The 20590-nt window shown below is 38.7% G+C and overlaps 1 protein-coding gene across 1 annotated transcript in view; it reads left to right on the top strand.

Moving 5' to 3' along the window:
- The first annotated feature begins 240 nt into the window (after positions 1-240).
- TMX4 (thioredoxin related transmembrane protein 4) overlaps positions 241-20590 on the top strand; it is a 45636-nt gene continuing 25286 nt past the window's right edge. The window contains exons 1-2 of the mRNA XM_023251449.2: positions 241-599; positions 12337-12452. Coding sequence (XP_023107217.2) covers positions 427-599; positions 12337-12452 — 289 coding nt within the window. The 5' untranslated portion in view covers positions 241-426. The remainder of the gene's footprint in view (positions 600-12336; positions 12453-20590) is intronic.

The following is a 20590-nucleotide window of genomic DNA, read 5'->3' as shown; positions in this document are numbered from 1 at the left end:
TTTTTTAATTACTGGCCGCGATTCTCTTTGGAAAACCCCACGCGCGCCAACCTCAGTACTGGAGCCTGGGTGCATGAGGCGCCTGTTCTAACTTAGGCAACATTGGGTCATCTGTTTATTTTCGGGGGGGAAGAGGGGAGTGGTGTCAGAAAGAAAGGGCGGCCGTTGCCCAGGCAACCGACACCCCGGGCAACGGCAAGGGGAGGCGGGAGGGGGTGTGGCCTCGGCGGGACCAGGCGGATAAGAGGCGGCGCTGACTGCCCGCCTTCTAAGCTGGGACTGTTCTTGCGGCGAGGCGGAGGCGGGGCGGCCCGGCACCACCTCCGACTACCTGGAAAGGCCCGGGCTTGCGAGCTAGCGAGGCTCCGGGCCCATCGCTTCCTCTCGCCACGTCCCCTGCCGAGGAGGCTCGCTCCACGCGCCAACATGGCGGGCGGGCGCTGGGGCCCGCTGCTGACGGCGCTCCTGGCCGCCCGGGTCGCGGTGGCGGAGGAGGCCGGCCCCGCGCAGGCCGCGCTGCCGGAGGAGCGGAGCTGGGTGCGGCCCATGACCGCCTCCAACTGGACGCTGGTGATGGAGGGCGAGTGGATGCTGAAATTGTGAGTGTGCCCGCACGTCCCGCACGCCACACTGCCCCCCTGGGCCCCGCCCTCCCAGAGCCGCGCGGGCCGCTGTGGAGTCCGCACCGCCCGCTGGGCTCCGCCACTGCTCGCCCGGCGGCCCGCCGCGCGGGGGCCGGCTGCTCACGCTGCGCATGCGCGCCAGGCCCTCCGCGGTGACAGCTGCGGGTGCGGAGCATCCCGCCTCTCTCCGCACCCGCCGCCCCCCTCGCCTGCTAAGCCCCCTGCCTTTGGTGGTGGGGGCGGGGGCAAGAGTTGAGGGAGGGGGTGGGCAGCGTGCCAAGGGGAGTCGGGGGAAATGGAGGAAATCTGTGAGAAAATCGCGTGCTTTTGGTACAGGTGTGTACGAAGAGAAAAGGGCTGCCATTCAGGGAAATTAACGCGCAGTACAAATACGTAGCACGGGCTACGCAGGGTATTTGTTGAATGGATAATTACAGACCGTGAAGGGCACACCAGCTAGTGCAGAGTATTTTGGTTTTCATTTTGAATTCTCCGAGATGTCATTGTGAAAAATAAAACAGGAAGATGGGGTGTTTTTGAAGTTTTAGAACAAGATTTCAAATAAATATTGATATTCCTTATCATTTTTAGAGGTACTGATTTCTGGGTAGATAATTGTGCTACTGTAATAAAGAAAGGGACATTAGTACATCGCCTCTTTTGAACAATAGAAGGTAAACTGTGGATAGTGTCTTTGCTTGAAGGAGATGGGAAAATACAGTTTTGAGTTAGGAACAGGCACATGGCTTAAAATTAACTTCTAGGAAGAAAGTGATCCTTTGGAAAAAGCCTTGAAGGAGACCATGGGAGGATGTTTGAACAGGCTTCAGAGACCATCACGGTGGGCTTGTGGGGAATATGAAGAACATCTGGAGAAATGATACCTTATCTCCTTAGACTGTAGTTTCAGATCATGTACATACTTGATCACTACTGTTTGGCCATTAATCTTACCTTGAGGACCCAGACACACAGAATTGAATCTTTCCTTTATTTGTCCAAGACCACATTTTGGTTTTCTCAATTTCGGTTGCAAATAGATGCGTATGGAGAGAAAACCTCAGCGTGAGATTAGGGCCCAAAGTTACAAGTCCCTTAGCAGATTACGCTGTTCAGAGAACATAGTACACATTACCCCTTCAAACATGCATTTACCTTTTGTCCACAAAGAAGGTGATAGACCTGAAAGTAAAATACCTTTGGTGTCATAATGAACCAATGAAATGATTAAGGAAATATGTAGTCATGAAGCACTTATTAAAGTACTTAATGAGTTTAGTATGAGGAGGATGAAGATGAAGAGGTCATTTTCCATTTAAGAGAGAAGCTTTTCACGTAAGTGGAGCTTTATTCAAGACTGTCATGTTTGTAATAATTGTAAGATTTTAGACTGCATTTTGTCAGCTAGTACTACAAAGAGTTCTTTTTGAAAGTAGGTGCTTATACGGTGGAGCTTTCTAGATGCCAGTTTTCTGATTAAAACTGAGTTTGTGTATGTACATGATGAAGGTCAAAACAGAAAGGCCTCAACTCCTTTATAGCTCCTTTTTGGAATAACCATCTCTCTATTTTTTTTTTTCTTAGTAAAAGAACTAAACAAGCTAAAGCTCAGGTGAGTGTAAGCCATGTGAAGCTTGTAAACGTGCAACAGCCAACAACTCGTATGTTTGGCTACGTCGACTGTCAAATTAAACTTTTCATAAATGTTCAAGCCCAGACATAGTAACCAATTGCTCTAAACTTGCCATGTGTATCGCATGGAATATGTTGGGCTGTGATGAAAGATGGGACTTAGAACTCAGAAGTAAGCTGTATTGTGCCTGAGATCATTTTAGAAGTTCCCTTTTCATTGGGTACACTTCAGAATAAGTCACTATGAAGGGAGGCTCTAAAGGAAAGAAGATTTAAACCATTGTATCCAACTTTTTTCTACATAACAGAACCTAAGTCCTGAAGAAATATTGTTGCTCTTATCTGTTTGTGATACCCCCTTTCCTCCCTTTCACAAAATTGAACACTTAAAAAAATAGAAAATTCATTATATTCTCAACCACTACAGGCCTACCATAAATTTCTAAGAATTCACTCAAATAGCCTTATCAGAATCTTTTTGCTGATGTATAAAACAGAAAAGCCAAATGTGTTAATACTAGCTACTGTTTCAACACTTTTTTCAAGTAAACAGATCATAATAAATGGAGATTGTGAGGGGTCTACAGATGATGCATTTAACTTTTCTAAAGAAGCAATTAGGAGACTTTCTGATAGTATGAAAAATTTGACATTACTGTGAATGATATTTCTTTATTTGTTCATTTGCTTATATCCTACTTCTGGGATTTTTTTCTCTCATATCCCACTTCATACAAAGCTCCTATAATACAATTTTTGGTTATATTGGTATTGATAATTTCAGTTGTTTTTAAGGACCTAGCAGTGTTTTCTGCTCCTGTTATGAAATTTAATTTGTTATATTTTCTTTGTTTTAAAAACAGTCAATTTTTTTGGAAACTTGCAATTGAATTTTCAGTGTTTAAAAAGCACTTCTCTGTTAAGGGGAAATATCAGTTAAAAATATATTTGTAGTAATTCACCATTTCAATTCTGAAACCTTTTTTTAAAAAATCTGAAAAATTATCCCATTATTATTTGCATTTTCTTTAATGCTTGTTGTATATTCAGTTTTTCTCTTCTTGTTTGCTTTCATATATTGTTTTATAATTTTAATCCCTATTTCTGCCATGTCTCTATGATTGGCTTGTTGTAATTTTCTCATCCTAACCTCTGATGAAAAGTTTGCCCTTTCTCAGGATTGGGAAAGAGTATATATAATCCTTAGAATACCTTCTGAAGTTTTCTTTTTTTCTATTTCCATTGTTTCATACTATCTTTTATTCAGTTACTTTGCAACCTTTTGCTATTTTAAACTTTTTTGGTTCCCATTGTATCAGTTCTTGAGAATACCACTTTTGTTCTTTTGACACACAAAAATGTACATTCTATATATTTTTCTGGTGTTTCCCCCCCACCCCAAAGAAATAAGTAGATATCCAAGTAGCTTAATTTTGATCTGCCTTCTTTAAAAAAATATTTATTTTATTTTATTATATATATAGTGAGAGCACAAGCAGGGAAGAGGGGCAGAGGGAGAGAAAGAGATAATCTTTTTTTTTTTTTTTAAATGTTTACTTATTTTTGGGAGAGAGACAGAGTGTGAGCAGGAGACAGAGAGAGAGGGAGATACAGAATCCAAAGCAGGCTCCAGGCTCTGAGCTGTCAGCACAGAGACCAGTGTGGGGCTTGAACCCACTATCCATGAGATCATGACCTGAGCGGAAGTTGGGACACTTAACCGACTGAGCCACCCAGGCGCCCCAAGAAAGAGAGAATCTTAACTGGGCTCCACACTCAGCCTGGAGCCCAACTCGGGGCTCGATTCCATGACCCTCGGATCATGCATGACCTGAGCTGAAATCAAGTCAGACACTCAACCAACTGAGGCACCCAAGGGGCCCTGACCTGCCTACTTTTAAACTGATATTCAGAAGAAAAGTATATCTTTGGGTTAATTTACCTCTGTAAAGCTTATAGATCTTTATAAAATACTACCTTTTCTGACTTGATTCTAATTTAAATTAGTCACTGTGATGGAGGGAAGCCTCATTTATATCCTTAGAACCTCTAGGTTTTAGTACTTTTTTTCCAAAATCCTTCTTATTCCCGAAGAGAATGCCTTCAAGCAGCATCACCTTAGCTTGTCAGATAGTCATAATTTTTTGAAGTTTAATAGATATAGTGATGTGTGGATTGAATGTTTAAGAGATAGTCATTAAACGCTTGTTATGTTTCAGGTTTAGACTTGGGGGTCTTGGAAGATGAAAATGAATGAACAACATACTTTGGTTTCAAGGGACTGTCAATCTACTGTGCTCTGAAGGAAATAAATAGCAGATACAGCATTCATTTATTTAGCAAATGTTTCCTGAATGCTTCTTCTCTGTCAGGCATTCAGCAGTGGTTCTCATCAGGGCACTGTTGGCATGTTGGGTTGGACAGTTCTTTGATATGTGGGGATGGCCTGCCTGTTGCAGAACTGTTAGCATCACTGCCTCTACCCATCACATTCTAGTGTTCATGTGACATCAAAAAAATTTTAATCATCTCCATTCCCTATGCACATTCCCAAATGTCTCTGATTGAAAACCACTGCCCCGGGTACTGTTATGGGTATTTAAAAACACGAAAAAGAATAGCTCATAAGTGAACATAGAAGTATTTAATTTCAGATTGTTTCCACAAAGGGTTATCCACATTATCACCTCTATGATCATCATCATCTCAGTCACAGTAAAGTTACATTGCTTCCATTTCATGTCCTGAATGCTGTCTTATTTAATCATCCCAGCAATCTGGTGCAGAGTTAGCATTCTCATTAACTAGGGGAGATGAAACTTGAAAAGGTTAAAGCTTTGGCCAAGACCAGATCCTTAGGAAGTGATTGGCAAGGCCAGAACTAGAACACAGGCCTGAGCTTTGCAGTTCTGCTGCAAACCTAGGAGAATAGTGGGGACCTAGGGGAGGAAGGTACAAAGCCTGGCCGGTTCATGCTTAGGCTGTCAGCTGGCCAGCACCATGAAGGGTGCACCATTAAGGGAGGCCTTTTCCCTGTGGGATTCAACGACCCACCCATGGTTTTATTGTCTCTAGATTCTCCAGATGAGGAGCATCATTGCTATATGCTCATTCCTGACACTCTTCACCACCCAAACAGGTGCTCTGCCTTTTCTGCACCCCAACCACCCAGGAAAATTCTCACTTTGCCTTGTTTGTACCTAGCCTGGCCCTTATCACAACTCATTATTATATATTTATATGCTTCTCTGACTCTTCCTCTAGACAATAAACTTTTCAGTAGAGAAAGAAATTTTTTCTTTTTCCTGTTTATCTCTAGAGCCTTAATAACTATCACATTCAATAAATACTTTAAGTAAACGAATAATAGACTAGTTGTTCCTTTAATCAAGAGCTTCCTCAAGTGTATCACTGAGGTAACACCTGTATATATTGTCTTAGATACTAAGGAGAGTCACTATCATCTCCCATTTGTTCATTAATGTATTAAATATTTACTGTGGTCCAGGACCTGCCAGGCTCTGTTCTGGCTCAGTATAAGCAATATACCAGTCCCTGCCTTCATTGAGTGTTTGTCTTTTTTTTTTTTTCTTCTTAATTTTTTTTTTTAACATTTATTCATTTTTGAGAGACAGAGTGTGAGTGGGGAGAGAGAGAGAGGGAGACACAGAATCTGAAGCAAGCTCCAGGCTCTGAACCATCAGCACAGAGCCTGACACGGGGCTTGAACTAAAGAACCTTGAGATCATGACCTGAGATGAAGTCAGATGCTTAACTCACTGAGCCACCCAGGAGCCCCCATGGAGTGAATTCTGTTTTCTCTAGCACATAACATGATTTTTATGGAGTTATCCATTTTTATTTTTTCTCTACATTTTATGATAAAATGCCCGAGAAAGGATCTTCTAAAGAAATCGAATTAAATATAAGCCTTCCAACTCTTGGATTATTATGAGTTTTCCCATGTGTTCCGGATATAAGAATGATACTTGATGTAGTTAAGTCATCAGCTAAGACATTTTGATTTAGTTTCATGTATTAAGGCATAGAAAAATGACCCTAGTTTACCTCTTTCATCTTCACTGTCACATATTCTTTTGAGCATTTTGGGCAAAATAAGTTCTAAGTGAAAATCGACTGTTATCAGTCATTGTCTATCTCATCTCTGCATGGATAAGAAAAGAGAATGTACGGGGACACACTGGTGAAATTTGAGCCAAAACAGAAGAAGAAAAATTGCACATTATTAGCAGAATAAAAATGTAGTGTTAGTAAAATTTTATTTCTAGGAAATGTATTTAAGTTAACTCCTTTCTCTGATGTGTTTCATGTACTTAATGAAATCTCACACCAAATTCAGTTGGTTCATGAAATCAAAGTAATCAAAGGCCTTCAACTACCTTACATATAACAGAAACTAAGTATAATTTATGCATGAATTGCATAACATGGATGACGAAAACATGCTTTAGAATTTTGTTTCCCAAAGTGGTTAAAAACCTTGGATTAATATTCAAGTCTGTGTTTTAGCCGTACGGCATTTTAAATGTGTTTATGAAGCTTGCTAATTTTATATACCCCTGGCACCTGGGAAAAGCTTAAATAGATAAGATACTGTCATATAGTTTTCATGACTGTAAAGGTTCTAATTCCTTTTGGAGGCTCTTAAAGAAGGATTAATTTGAATGTAAAAGACAGTTATGGCAGATCAACCCTTTTATAGTTCTTAAAGATTGACATTATGAACTAGTTTTAAATAATATAAATAAAGATCGTGATCAGTCCTTTCTGATGATTTTCATCATGCGTATGTACAGAAAGATTACATTTATATACACGTACTTACACAGACACAGAGAGTGCATTAGCACATGAAAGTCATGACTTTTCTTCTTTGTATTCGTTTGGTCCCTGAAGAACCTTCTTGTAGTAGGTTCTAAATTACCATCTAAATCATCGTCCTTCAGATACAAAAGAATACTAATAATTTGAAAAGCTGAAACAACAGTGGGCCAATTCCCACACCAGAGACTCAGAGCTGCCTTATTTCTACCACCAAAGAATGCACTAAGTTAATGAATGATGTTGGTGCACTCCAACACAAATAGCTCTGATTAAATCTCAGAAATAGTGGCATTCATAGTCCCTCAGTCTCCAGTGGGTAGCAGCTAGATAAAAAATGCAATATCTAAAATAACCTCAGTGGCATTTTTATATCTAGGGATCAATGTTACCCAAATCCCACTTTATATAATAGCCTGTCTAGAGACTAGGGACTGGTATGTAAAAAAAAAAAAAAAAAAAAAAGATGTGGGGGGAACCTGGGTGGCTCAGTTGGTTGAGCATCTGACTCTTGATTTTGGCTCAGGTCATGATCTCATGGATATGAGAACAAGCCCCAGTCAGGCTTTGTGCTAGGCATGGAGGTTCCTTGAGATTCTTTCTCCCTCTTCCCCTGAAGCACCCCCCCCCCCCCACCGCGTCAAAAAACAAAACAAAAACTAAATGCTCCATCTGGGTTCTTACTCTGTGTGGTCTTAGGTGACCTTAAGCTAGGTCCTTTAAATCTGCATTGTCTGTTTGACAGTGAGGTTGTAAGGTTCAGATGAGCTAATGTATCATAAAAGTGTCTTGGAAACCAAACAGTGTATTAGAAATGTAATTGGTATTAATAATTGTTCTTAACATGTACCTGTTTTATATAAGTCATCTAATCTCCCAACAACCTTCTAAGGTAGCTGGTGTTATTATCCCATTTTACAGTTGAGGAAGCTGAGGCATGGAGTGAGTATTAAGCTGCCTGCCCAAAGTCACATGGTTAATTTGTGGTTGGTCTTGCTGAATCCTCTGGCAGTACTCTTATCTAATACACAGAAATGCCTGTCAAAGTATACTTAATAATAAAATGTCCTCTTTTTTCCTAAAGTTTACCAACTGCTTGTCCCAGTAACATCTGCCATATGACGGGTTTTTTCTAAATTTATTTATTTTTGAGAGAGAGAGAGAGAGAGAGAGACGGAAAGAGAGAGAGAGAGCTTGTGCACAAAAGCAGGGGAGGAGCAGAGGGAGCAGGAAACACAGAATCTGAAGCAGGCTCCAGGCTCCAAGCTGTTAGTACAGAGCCCGACGTGGGGCTAGAACTCAAGAACTACAAGATCTGAGCTGAAGTTGGACACTTAACTAAGCCACCCAGGCACCCCTGAATGTTTTTCAAATGTGTAGAAAATGACTTTTCTCAAATAAAGACTATATATATTTTTTAATTTTTTCATTTATTTATTCAGCAAATATTTATTGAGCACTTACTGCACCAGGTATATACAATGCCCTGGAAATGTAGAGATTCACATGTTTAAAATCAGCTATGTTCAAAGATGTCAGTGGATTGTTCTTGGATCATGTCTTCTGGTCCACATGTATCTCTGGGATCTCAGGGACTAGACAGTGAGATGTAATGAGAAGATTAATGACCTTTTAGAATCATCTTGGAATTGGCTATTCTACCCCTCTAGAGAAGTATGAACAATCCTTAGAGAGGGTGAAAAATTGTGCTTAAGTCTGGTTGCATCTAGGGGCCTGGCAGGACAGAGAAATGCATGCCTTGCTTTGGACAGCCCTTTCTCTTGCTGGGCTAGGCCTAATCTCAATACTTGTCTTGAAGTAAATGCAACCCATCATGTTGAACTTTTAACCCCCTCTACCCTCCTCATAATGTGAAAGATCAAAATATTGTCCACTTTCAGTTTGTTACTGTTTTTCAGGAAAGTTGGTTTGTATGCATCATTGCATTGAGTATTGCATGGCATTTACAGGCATGCTTCCACCCAGATTGAGATAAAAGGGTTTGTTAAATGATGACCTAACAGCACCTTTGTGCCTAAATCTTATTACAGAATTTGATCATTTAACACTTTTTCCCCTTTATTTCCTTTCCTAAGACATTTTTTCCCTGTGTGTGCATGTGTGTTTGTCTTATTCTTTTTTTTTTTTTTAATGTTTATTTATTTTTGAGAGAGAGAGACAGAGGTGGGTAGACAGGGGCAGAGAGACAGGGAGACACAGAATCCCAAGCAGGCTCCAGGCTTTGAGCTGTCAGCACAGAGCCTGACGCGGGCCTTGAACTCACGATCTGTGAGATCATGACCTGAGCCAAAGTCAGACGCTTAACCGACTGAGCCACCCAGGTGTTCCTGTCTCATTCTTTGGGAGACATTCTTTCCTACCTCTCTTTCTCCCCCACCACTTTCTTCTCCTAACATAAAAATAATAGATGCCTTGTTTTGTAAAAATAGTTCAGGAATGGAATAAAATGGAAAATAAATCGGGGGTAAGAATCAACATTTTCACAATGCTGATCCTGCCCATCCAGAACTTGGCATATTTTTCCATTTAATCAAGTCTTTTAAAAAATATATTTAATCATTATGTTGTACCTGAAACTAATGTAATGTTATATGTCAGTTATACTTCAATAAGATGACAAAAACTATTAGGAAAATTTAAAAAATACACAAAAATAGGGGTAGTACAATGAACCCTCATCATCCATCATCCATCATCCAGATTTATCAGTTGTATCAACATACAGCCAATCTTGGTTCGTCTATATCTCTTGCCCTCTACCCCTTGGTGGAATAATTTACCTACTCTAATATTCACCCATTGTATGTAAACAATCAGTGATATCAAATCTTTTAAAAATACCTATTGCATTTATCCACTCAGTATTTTGACTTGAGGTGAGGATTTTTAAAGTATAATTTAAACAGATTTAAGCAGATTTTTAAAAAATTTTTAATGTTTGTTTATTTTTGAGAGAGAGACAGAGACAGAGACAGAGAACGAGCAGGGAAGGGGCAGAGAGAGAGAGAGACATAGAATTTGAAGTGGGCTCCAGGCTTCAAGCTGACAGCACAGAGCCTGACATGGGGCTCAATGTCACAAACTGTGAGATCATGACCTGAGCCAAAGTTGGATGCTTAACCAACTGAGCCACCCAGGCACCCCATTTAAGCAGATTTTTAAAATATGCCTAGTTGGCGGCATCCCAAAATATTCAGTGTCCAGTGATTTTTTTGTGAGCATTGTGAGCATTGTGTCCTATTTTGTGAGCATTGATTAATTTTATTTACTGCTTTTTTCCGTCTGGGTATTATTCAGCAAAACAAAATATCTCTCCATTTGTACTAATGTATTTTTGTGACATTATTCTGTAAATATTTTCCTTTTACTTGTGTCCTATGTTAGTACTTTAAAATGGATTTCCAGCACATGTTACTGTTTGTTAACAATAGTTTATAATAAGCATAGCTCGACCAACTCTTAAAATCTTCATAAGGCATATTTGATCTCAATCTCTTCTTATTTCAAATTTTATCTTCCTTTCTGTATTAGTTTCCTTGGACAACTGTAAATTACTACAGACTTAGTGGCTTAAAACAATGGAAATTTGCTCTCTCTCAATTCTGGAGACCCAAATTCCAAAATCAAAATGTTGGCAAGGTGGCTTCCTCTGGAGGCGCTGTGAGACTGTCTGTTCCATGCCTCGCCTAGCTTCTTGTAGCCAGCGTGGCTTCCCTTGGCCTGTAGCTGCATAACACCCATCTCTGACTATGTTTTCACATGGCCTTCCTTCTTCTCTGTGTCACACTTCCTTCTTCTTTCTCTTGTGAGAACCTATCCTAAATCCAGGATAATCACACCCCAAGATCCTTAATTTAATTATATGTATAATGACCTTTATTCCAAATAAGATCATATGCATAGGTATGGGGGCTTAGGAGTTGGATATATCTTTTTAAGAGACACTGTTAAATCCACTATATTTCTAAACAGGAACCTTTTCTGGATTCCTATTTTAACATCTGCATATAAAATCTTGGCTGTGTTAGAGCTTTATGACCTATTTATGATGTTTTCTAGGATCATAGGAACAAAGTGAGGCCCTTAACATATTGCCAGGATGACAGCCTAACCTTCCAGTTTGCTTCCTTCCATCTTATCCTTCCCTGATCCATTATCCAAAGAGCTGCCAGGTGACTTTTCCAAAAATGTAAATCTGATTATGATTCTCACTTTTTTAGAGTATAGGTAATGGAGCTTTGAATAAAGTCCTAACTCCTCATACAACATTTTTAAAGGCTGTGAATGATGCCTTCATCCTGTCCTGTCAGTACTCTGATCCTTCACACTTAACTGTTCTCTCTGCTTAGATTAGAACATTCCCTGAGCCCTCTCTAGCCGTTACTCTTACTTTAGATCTTAGCATGGATGCTCCTTTCTCTGTGGGTCCTCTGAGATCACCCAGCTCCTGAGTGTCCCATAGCATCCACATTGAGTCATGGCATTTGCCACTTGGAATGTCATTACCCCTATGTTTACCTCTTTTCATCTGTGGGTGATGCAGTCCACAAGGAGGAAGGAGGTACCACGTTTGTCTTGTTCACAGTTGTGGCCTCAGTTTCTAGGATGGTGCTTAGATCATGTTTGTTGAATGAAAAAAATAATGTAAAAAAACAGAGTTCTGGTTGAAGTCCCAAGTGTTTATAAGAAAGTGTCACTTAGCCAGCTTAGCCTATAGCTTCTACTTTCTGAGAATGCTTCAGACTGCCACATATCTTTGGAAATGATTTGCATTTGGGGGCACCCACTGGCAATACATCTTCTGTCCATCAGATCTCACATTGATGGGTCTGCAACTGGTTTGCCTAGTTTAAAGAGGCCCTTGTGAAAATTGTCTGCCATTAGTGGGGCACTCAAAATAGTTTGACCCTGAAAAATCATAAGCTATCTGGAAAGTAGTATAATTTGGGTTCGTTGTAAGAATAACTTTGAAATAAAATATCTTATGTATTGTAGTAATTTGTGAAAATATTCTTAAACTTTGGCTAAGTTTTTCCTGGGGAATTGATATTCATACATTAGATTCTAGCAGGGAAATATGCTTCTGTTTATCTATATCAAGTGTCTTTGGAAAAGCTTGCTCTTGTGTTTCCCTTTAGTTAAAAACTTATTTCTCTATTTTGTTTTACAGATTTTTTTCATATGTTGATGATATTGATTAGCTATTCTTCTTTTATAGTTATGCCCCTTGGTGTCCGTCCTGCCAGCAGACTGACTCAGAATGGGAGACATTTGCAAGGAACGGTGAAACACTTCAAATCAGTGTGGGCAAAGTGGACGTCATTCAAGAGCCAGGTGCTGTACATGTGGGACATGAAATGCAAAAGCTTATTACTTTTAATTTTGAATTTTATATTTAAATGTATTTATTTATTTTAAAATGTAGTTTTGAGAGAGAGAGAGAGAGAGACAGAGAGACAGAGCATGAGCCGGGGAAGGGCAGAGAGAGAGGGAGACACAGAATCTGAAGCAGACTCTGGGCTTGGAGCTGTCAGCACAGAGCCCAACGCAGGGCTCAAACTCAGGAGCCACAAGATCATGACCTGAACTGAAGTCGGACGCTTAACCAACTGAGCCACCAAGGTGCCACCCCTTTATTTTGAATTTTTTCACACATATAGAAAAGATGAAAGGCTAGGATATTGAGTACCCATGAACTGACCATCTAGAATCAACAGATAACATGTTAACATATCTGGGTCTGTCTATGTATGCTGGTGTTGACATATATATATTTTATATTGTTATTAATTTGCTGAGTCATTTGAAAATCAGTTGTAGACATCATGATACTTTACCCTTCAGTACTTAAGTATATTAAAATCTTTTTCATTATTTCCTATTTTGAACCAGGGTATAATCAAGGTTCACCAATTGAATTTGGTAGCTATACTTTTTAGTCTCCCTCATTCTAGAAAATAGTCCCCCATTTTTTTTCATGACATTGATACTCTGAAGAGAACAGGCTGGGGATTTGCCTAGGTGTTTCTCTGTAGGAACATTTAATTTATTCTTATATTTTCTGCAACTTGAATTTTGGTCTAGAGACATGATTCAGGTTAGACATTTATGGCCAAGAGTACTTCATAGGTGATCCTGTGACTTAAATTGTATTCTACCAAAAGACAAATATGTGTGACAAATATCACACATATTAAGACACGTTAGTGATGTTGAGTTTGAGCACTTGTTTAAGGTGATGACATTAAACATCTCCATTGTAAAGAAAAGACCCCATTTTGTGATTAGCATATAATCTATGGGGTGATACATGGCGTTGATGATCTTACCTGAACCAAATGATGATCTTACCCAAACCAAATATTTCAGTGTGTTCCAGAATGGTGAATTTCTAATTCTGTTGTTTCATCTACATTTATTAGCTGTTAATGATATAATTTTTCACAAGAAAGAGAGAAATAGAGGAAACTTTTAAATTCTGAAAAGATACACACAAGTAGTATTTGTAGTTTAAAAATAACTGTGTAAGGGTTTCCTGAGCGGCTCAGTCGGTTGAGCTGCCGATTCTTGATTTTGGCTCAGGTCATCATTCCAGGGTCGTGAGATTGAGCCCCAAGTCGGACTCTGCACTGTGAACAGAGCCTGCTTGAGATTCTCTCTCTCTGTCTCTGCCCCTCCCCCAATGCTTGTGCATACTCTGTCTCTCTCTTCCCTTTACAAGGGAAAAAAGAAGGTAGGCAGGGAGGTGTAGCAATTACTTTTCTGAAACAACTGTGAGTGCAAAAACACAAAGTAATGAATTACCAATTACTTGGACAGGAAAACTGATGGTGTCTGTTAAGATGAATGTGTTGACAAACCCCTGGAGAGAGATTTCTGTTAAAGTCATTACTTCTCAAGCCTCCACCTTTTTAATCATTTGAATCAAATCCATTTCTGCCCATCTGCTATTTAGAGCTGGACAATTATACTTACTAGTTCATGGTTTGGGCTATTAGAATGAGTTATTCCATTTGGAAGTCATGTCATTGCAATTACATTTTTGCTGTAAACTTATTTTTGTCTTTTAGTAGTTTGAGTCCAGTGAAATCAGGTGTAAGCCTTGCTAATTAGTGGGCAGGAGATACATTTGATGATGTGTTTCTTGGAAATGCAGCTGGCCTATTCACATTTCAGTTGTTTGGTGTACCTGCCGTGAATTCACAGCATGATTTGAGTTAAAAGAATTAAACAATTAACTTTGTGATGGATTCACAAATCTAAAGGTTAACTGAATATAGCCTTTCCATCTAAAATGTAGATTTACAGCTACTATTTCCAGTGTGAATGGATTGAGTGCTTTTTTGATAAGGTAGAGAGAAATCTATTATAATGAAATATTTTAAAAACAAATTTATCATTGACTCATACTATTTATGTAAATGTAAATTATATATATTTGAAATATTTATCAAAGAAGAAGGAAAAAAGTCTTTGGTCCAGTATTCTTTAGGAATAGCGAAGAAACAAAGTCCAAAAAAAGGAAAAAAAAATGATTGTTTTATGTATTAAAACAAGTTTTAAAGTATAAGTTCTAGAATTATTTTAAATAGTAAAAATTTAAAAACTGTAACTCATAAATAAAAATTATGAGACAAAATTCCACACACATGATTGAGTGGCCTAAAGAATATTTCACTTCAGATTATACTATTTTATTTTATACTTTATTTTTTTTAAAAAAAATTTTTTTTTTCAACATTTATTTATTTTTGGGACAGAGAGAGACAGAGCGTGAACAGGGGAGGGGCAGAGAGAGAGGGAGACACAGAATCAGAAACAGGCTCCAGGCTCTGAGCCATCAGCCCAGAGCCCGACGCGGGGCTCGAACTCACGGGCCGCGAGATCGTGACCTGGCTGAAGTCGGACGCTTAACCGACTGCGCCACCCAGGCGCCCCTATACTTTATTAAATCTAATGCTGTTAGGGCCCCTGGGTGGCTCAGTTGGTTGAGTGTCCAGCTCTTGATTTCGGCTCAGGTCATGACCCCAGCGTCGTGGAATTGAGCCTCGCTTCAGTCTCTGCAATGAGCATGGAGCCTGCTTAAGATTCTCTCTCTCTCTCTTTCCCTCTCTCCCTCTCTCTGTCCCTCCACCCCTCTCCCCTGCTTGTGTGCACACTCTCTCTCTCTCTAAATTTTTTTTTAATCTAATGCTATCAATTAATCTTTTAAAAGGGTTTCAGAATAATGTACTTATTCAAGAAATATTTGAGTTTCTACCATGTACCAGGTCTTGTTCTAGATGGCAGTGATACAGGGGCGCCTAGATGGCTCAGTCAGTTAAGCATCTGACTTTGGTCATGATCTCACGGTTCATGAGTTTGAGCCCCATATCGGGCTCTGTGCTGACAGCTCAGAGCTCTTCACATTCTGTGTCTCCTTCTTTCTCCCTGCCCTTCCACCACTTGTGTGCTCACTGTCTTTCTCTCTCAACAATAAATGAACATTATAAAAATTAGATGACAGTGATATAGATAAATGATACAAGTAAATAAGGAATATAAAGACCTGGCTGCCCATTGAATTTACATTTTAGTGAAGGAGATAAATAGTAATGAGAGTAAAATGGAAAATAATGTCTGGTGGCAGTAAGGACTTGAAGAAAAAGAAAGCAGGATAAAAATGTAAAAAATTGTGAGAGCCACTCTTTTATATAGGATGTGCAGGGAAGGACTGTTTGACTAGATGTCTTGACAAATTGAGAAAGTGAATTTCAACAAGCCATAGAGGAGGAGCATTCCAGGCAGAGCAAATGGCATGTGCAGGCAGGGGTGTATTTGGCTTATTTGAGGAACCATATGATAGCCAGTGAGATACTCAAGATAAACAGAACTGGAGGGGTAGCTAGGGACCAGACCATGCAGGGTGTTCTTGGCCATGACAAGGAATTTAGATATTAGTATGATAGGAAGGAAGCTACTGGAAGGTTTTGTGTAGGGGAGTGACATGATATGGTTTATGTTTTGAAAGAATTGCTTTGGCTGCTACATGAAAACTTGTCTGTAGGAAGTCAGAAGTGGAAACAAGAAGTTAAGAGGTTAATGTAGTAGTCCCAAGGGGAGATGATGGTGGCTCGGACAAGCAGCAGCAGTGATGAGTGATTGGAGTTGAGATACTACATTTGGCTGGAATATCCAAAAGGATTTCTTTATAGATTGGCTGTAGCATTTGATGGAAATAAAGAAGATGGAGAAGACCAAAGGGTTGAAGTTTAAGATGTTCAGTAGAAAACCAAATACAGCTGAGCTAGAGATATACATTTGAGGATCATCACTGTATATGGTATTTAAAAGAAGGGGAAGAATTGAGATCGCCTAGGGAGGGTGTTCCAGAGAAGTGTTTGGGGGATTGGGAACCAGGGAAGTCTAACATGTAGAAGGAAAGAGCTAGTTCCAGCAGAGGAAAAAGAGAAGCAGGTGAGGTAGGAAGGAGCTGGAGGAGTAGGGGGTCCTGGAAGCCAAATGAAGAGAGACATGTCTTAGGTTGTACTGACTCATTGGCAGACCTCCAGGGCAGCTTGACCCTATTCTTGAAAGTTCTTTGGGTATTTACTTCATTTTTACAAAGTCTAACATCCTGAATACTACATTTCCCCAATTTGAACATTTTACTAGATTTCTTTTTTTCCAGAGACAGAGAGGGCACAAGTGAGCCAGGGGCAGAGCAAGAGAAGGAGAGAGAGAGAATCCCATGAGAAGGAGAATCCCATGAGAGAGAGAAAAGTGGGGCTCAGGCTCACCCGAGGTGGGGCTTGAACTCATCAACTGTGAGATCATGACTTGAGCTGAAGTCAGATGCTTAACTGGCTGAGCCACCCAGGCACCTCTGGATATTTCCGTATACAGATTGGTGTTTGGTCACAGATCTCCATTGGTATATACTTTCATCAGGGCTGCCTTGCCAACACTGCTAGTAAGGCATAATTTCATTTCTTTTCTTTGCAAATAAAATTTAAAAAGAAGTGAAAGCAAGAATTTCTGAAGTGTTTATGCGTGCGTTTAGTCATGCCTGTAACTCTTCCAGGGGTATATCTCACAAGAGATTTTTTTTGTAGGTATTTTGAACAGAAAATAAGATTTCAGAATTATCAAGATTAGGGATTATAAACACATTGCATTATACAGCTGAGATGTAGAAGTCAAGGAAAGGAAAGGCCTTAGATTAGATCAGATTACATTGTCTGTGTAATACTACATAGGGCAGGCAATAGATATTTCAGTTGCATGCTCTTTGGGAAAGTCAGTGTAATGAGTATGTACTTGAACCTTCTGTTCCAGGCAGATGAGCTTAGTTGTCAAGGACAGGAAAACAGTAGCTGCTCATAGAGCACCCATGGGTGATGGTTTTTCACTAGACTAGAGGTAAACCAGACTCCCACCACGGTCAAGAATAAGCATTATGTTTAAGTCACTAACAGCAAAAGCTGTTAGTTAACTGTGTTTCAGTTAATGTTCATATTTTAATTTGATAATTATAAAAATTAGTCTTTTGTATTCTATTATATTGACAACTTTATTTCCGTCTCAAAGGTAAGGCTAGTTCTTTTTTTTTTTTTTTTTTTTTTTTTTTTTTTTTATTGCGTCCTTCTGCTACTCTTTTGGTGATAATAACTAACATTTAGTTAAGCATTTACTTCAACCTATAATTGTTAGGCACTTATATACATTTTAGTTTCATAACAACTCTAGAGAGAACTATTTATCTCTATATTACTAAGAAACCTGAGGCTCAGAGAGGTTAAATAACATGCCCGAAGTAGCACAGCTAATAATGGTAGAACAAAAGCTGGTAGCTATCTCCATTTTTTAAATATTTAACTTAAATAATTTCTATTGTGTTTCTGCATATCAAAATATAGTTCCCTGATGTAGTTTTTCTTTCTATAATCTTTTAATTCTTTTTTTCTTTAAGATAAGCTTTCACGTTTAAGATAAGCTTGCTAATAAGAAATTAAAATTTTTCCTGAATTTTGGATTAATGCCTCTTTTATGTTGCAATAAATCTTCATTTTAAAGTGGAAGTTTCCCTTAAAGTAAAAAAGATGCAGAAATGTTGGCAGACCTTGTGACCAACCTTTATGTCCTTTAGTTAAAGGTTTAGAGTACACTTGTTTCTTTTACACTTTCTGAAGTTTGTTGCAGTGAATCATTATGCAGACTTTGAAATGAGCTGCTGATCTGTTGTTGTAATCCTTTGTTAAGATCCACACTTGTTTTTAAAGCTTGAAGTTCACAATCTCAGATGGTACTTCTCCGTTCCAGGGTGGTCATGTTTTAACTTTTCAGGTAATGAAAGGTTCCCTTGATACCTGATGGTATCAATACTAAAGGTTAGAAGACATTTTTGGAGCACTGTCATGAAGCCCAAAGCTTTCTGACATTGTTAACCTCTCAGAAATGTCATTTATTTGAAGTGATTATCCTATGGTGTCAGATCTTCAAGGAGTTAGTGATGTGTCATAATCTCAGGGCTACATTAATTGTTCTTGATTTTGTTGTTGATCGTCCTGAATACAGCCTCAGTGACGGTATATTATCCCAGACAGCAAACTGAACTCATATCTCAGTTAGGAGCTATGATTTTATTATTAGTATCCTGCGTGGGTTTTCATTTAAAGGAATAATGCTGACAGAAAAACATAAATGAAAGTTTTGAGGTGTGACAACTTATTAATAATGATCTTTATTTTAATTTTTTAAGTGTTTATTTAATTTTAAGAGGAAGAGAGGTAGAGACAGAGCACGCACATGCACGTAGGGGGAAGGGCAGAGAGAGAGGGAGACCCAGAATTAGAAGCAGGCTTCAAGCTCTGAGATATCAGCACAGAGCCTGACACAGGGCTCAAAGCCCATGAGATCATGACCTGATCATGACCTGAGCTGCAGTCTGATGCTCAACCAACCAAGCCACCCAGGCGTCCCAAAAAGGATCTTTATTTTAAATAAGCCTTAACTGATGGTCTTATAAATTGGTACAGTAGTTCTGGAAAACAGCACAGCAATTCATATCAAGAGCCATAAAGTTCTTATACCCTTTGTTCTAGGAATTTTGGGGATGAGCATCCTTCTAGCCTGAACCAGAAAAATGCAGAAAATTCTCAGAGACTATCTATCATTATTTTCTCTATTGTGTTTTTTCATGGGCACATTTATTTGTAAAGACACGTTAGCCAAAATAGTGTCTGATTTCCAAAGCACTTAACACTAAGTTAGTTTATTACATCCTATTTTATCCTAGCTTTTAATCAGAGATTTAAATATACATCATATTAGTTTGGATGTATTTAGTACTTATTCTATGTCAAACACTGCATTCTGTTTGCTTTATAAATAAGAAATCATTTAATACTAAAAAATACTGAGATAGAAATAATGATATCCATTTATGTGAAAACTGATGGTTTAAATTTACTGCCCCAGATTGAAACTAATAAGAACCAGAAGTGGGATTTGACTTCAGGCAAGCTGGCCTGTGAATCTGGAAATACTGTTTATAAATACTGTGTAAGTTAATGTGTTTTATGAAATATTTCTTATATTTGTTTACTTTTAATTTATTGCCATGGCCAATAATGACCAAGAATGTATGAAGGATTTTAAAGAACAAGTAAAAAATATTGCCTTCAGTGATGCCTGACATTTGTTAGAAATCCTATCTATTTCTTCTGATAAAAAAAAAAAAAAACAAACAAAAAAAAACCTAAATAGAAACTTGAAGTAGTGATGGGATACTAATTTGTTTATGCATTCCATTTTAAAGGCCATGTAAATAAAGCATAATTCCCTAACACTGTGACTCCGCTTGTACAAAGTTTGGAGCAGTCAAAACAATCTGTAGCTAGGGAAGAATTGAAATATGAAACTTTGTAATAAGCAAAACATATAATAATCTTCAGGTCTTTAGGATTACCAGTACTTTTTCCTTGGCAATTTAGATTTGGAACTCTACTAAAAAAAGCCTTTTCTCTTTGATAGAGGGAGTTCCAAGCTTGTTACAGGTGAGAATGCCCTGTTGACACAGACACTTGTTACAGTTCTGTTACTGCCAGTACAACCTTTAAAAAAAAAACGTACAGGGATAAATGTATGAAGTTTATGTTTCTTTTTGTAACATTGACTTTTACTGCCTTCAGAGTACTGTGTTTGCTTTTAAGTGCCATAGGGAATGTTTTAGAATTGCTTGGCTTGGTATGAGAAAAAACAGAGAACCCTTCTTTGGGAAGACTCATCATTAATGAATAAATTATTTGGCTGAGTATAGATTTAGTTTATAAAGTAGGTATCGACAAATATCCATTGTTGTTAAAAATAAACCTTCTGTGTTTCAAACTGCAAGTTATCCCAGAGATGTAACATTTGAGCCACATTATTTAAATAGGCATTTGATTTTGTCCAGACTGTCCTTCAGTGGGAAAGGCAGAAGTGGTGAGAAA

Source organism: Felis catus, chromosome A3 (genome assembly GCF_018350175.1).
Source record: "Felis catus isolate Fca126 chromosome A3, F.catus_Fca126_mat1.0, whole genome shotgun sequence".
Lineage (NCBI taxonomy): Eukaryota > Metazoa > Chordata > Mammalia > Carnivora > Felidae > Felis > Felis catus.
Note: the sequence above shows the minus strand (reverse complement) of the source record. Positions and strands in the feature narration are given on the sequence as shown.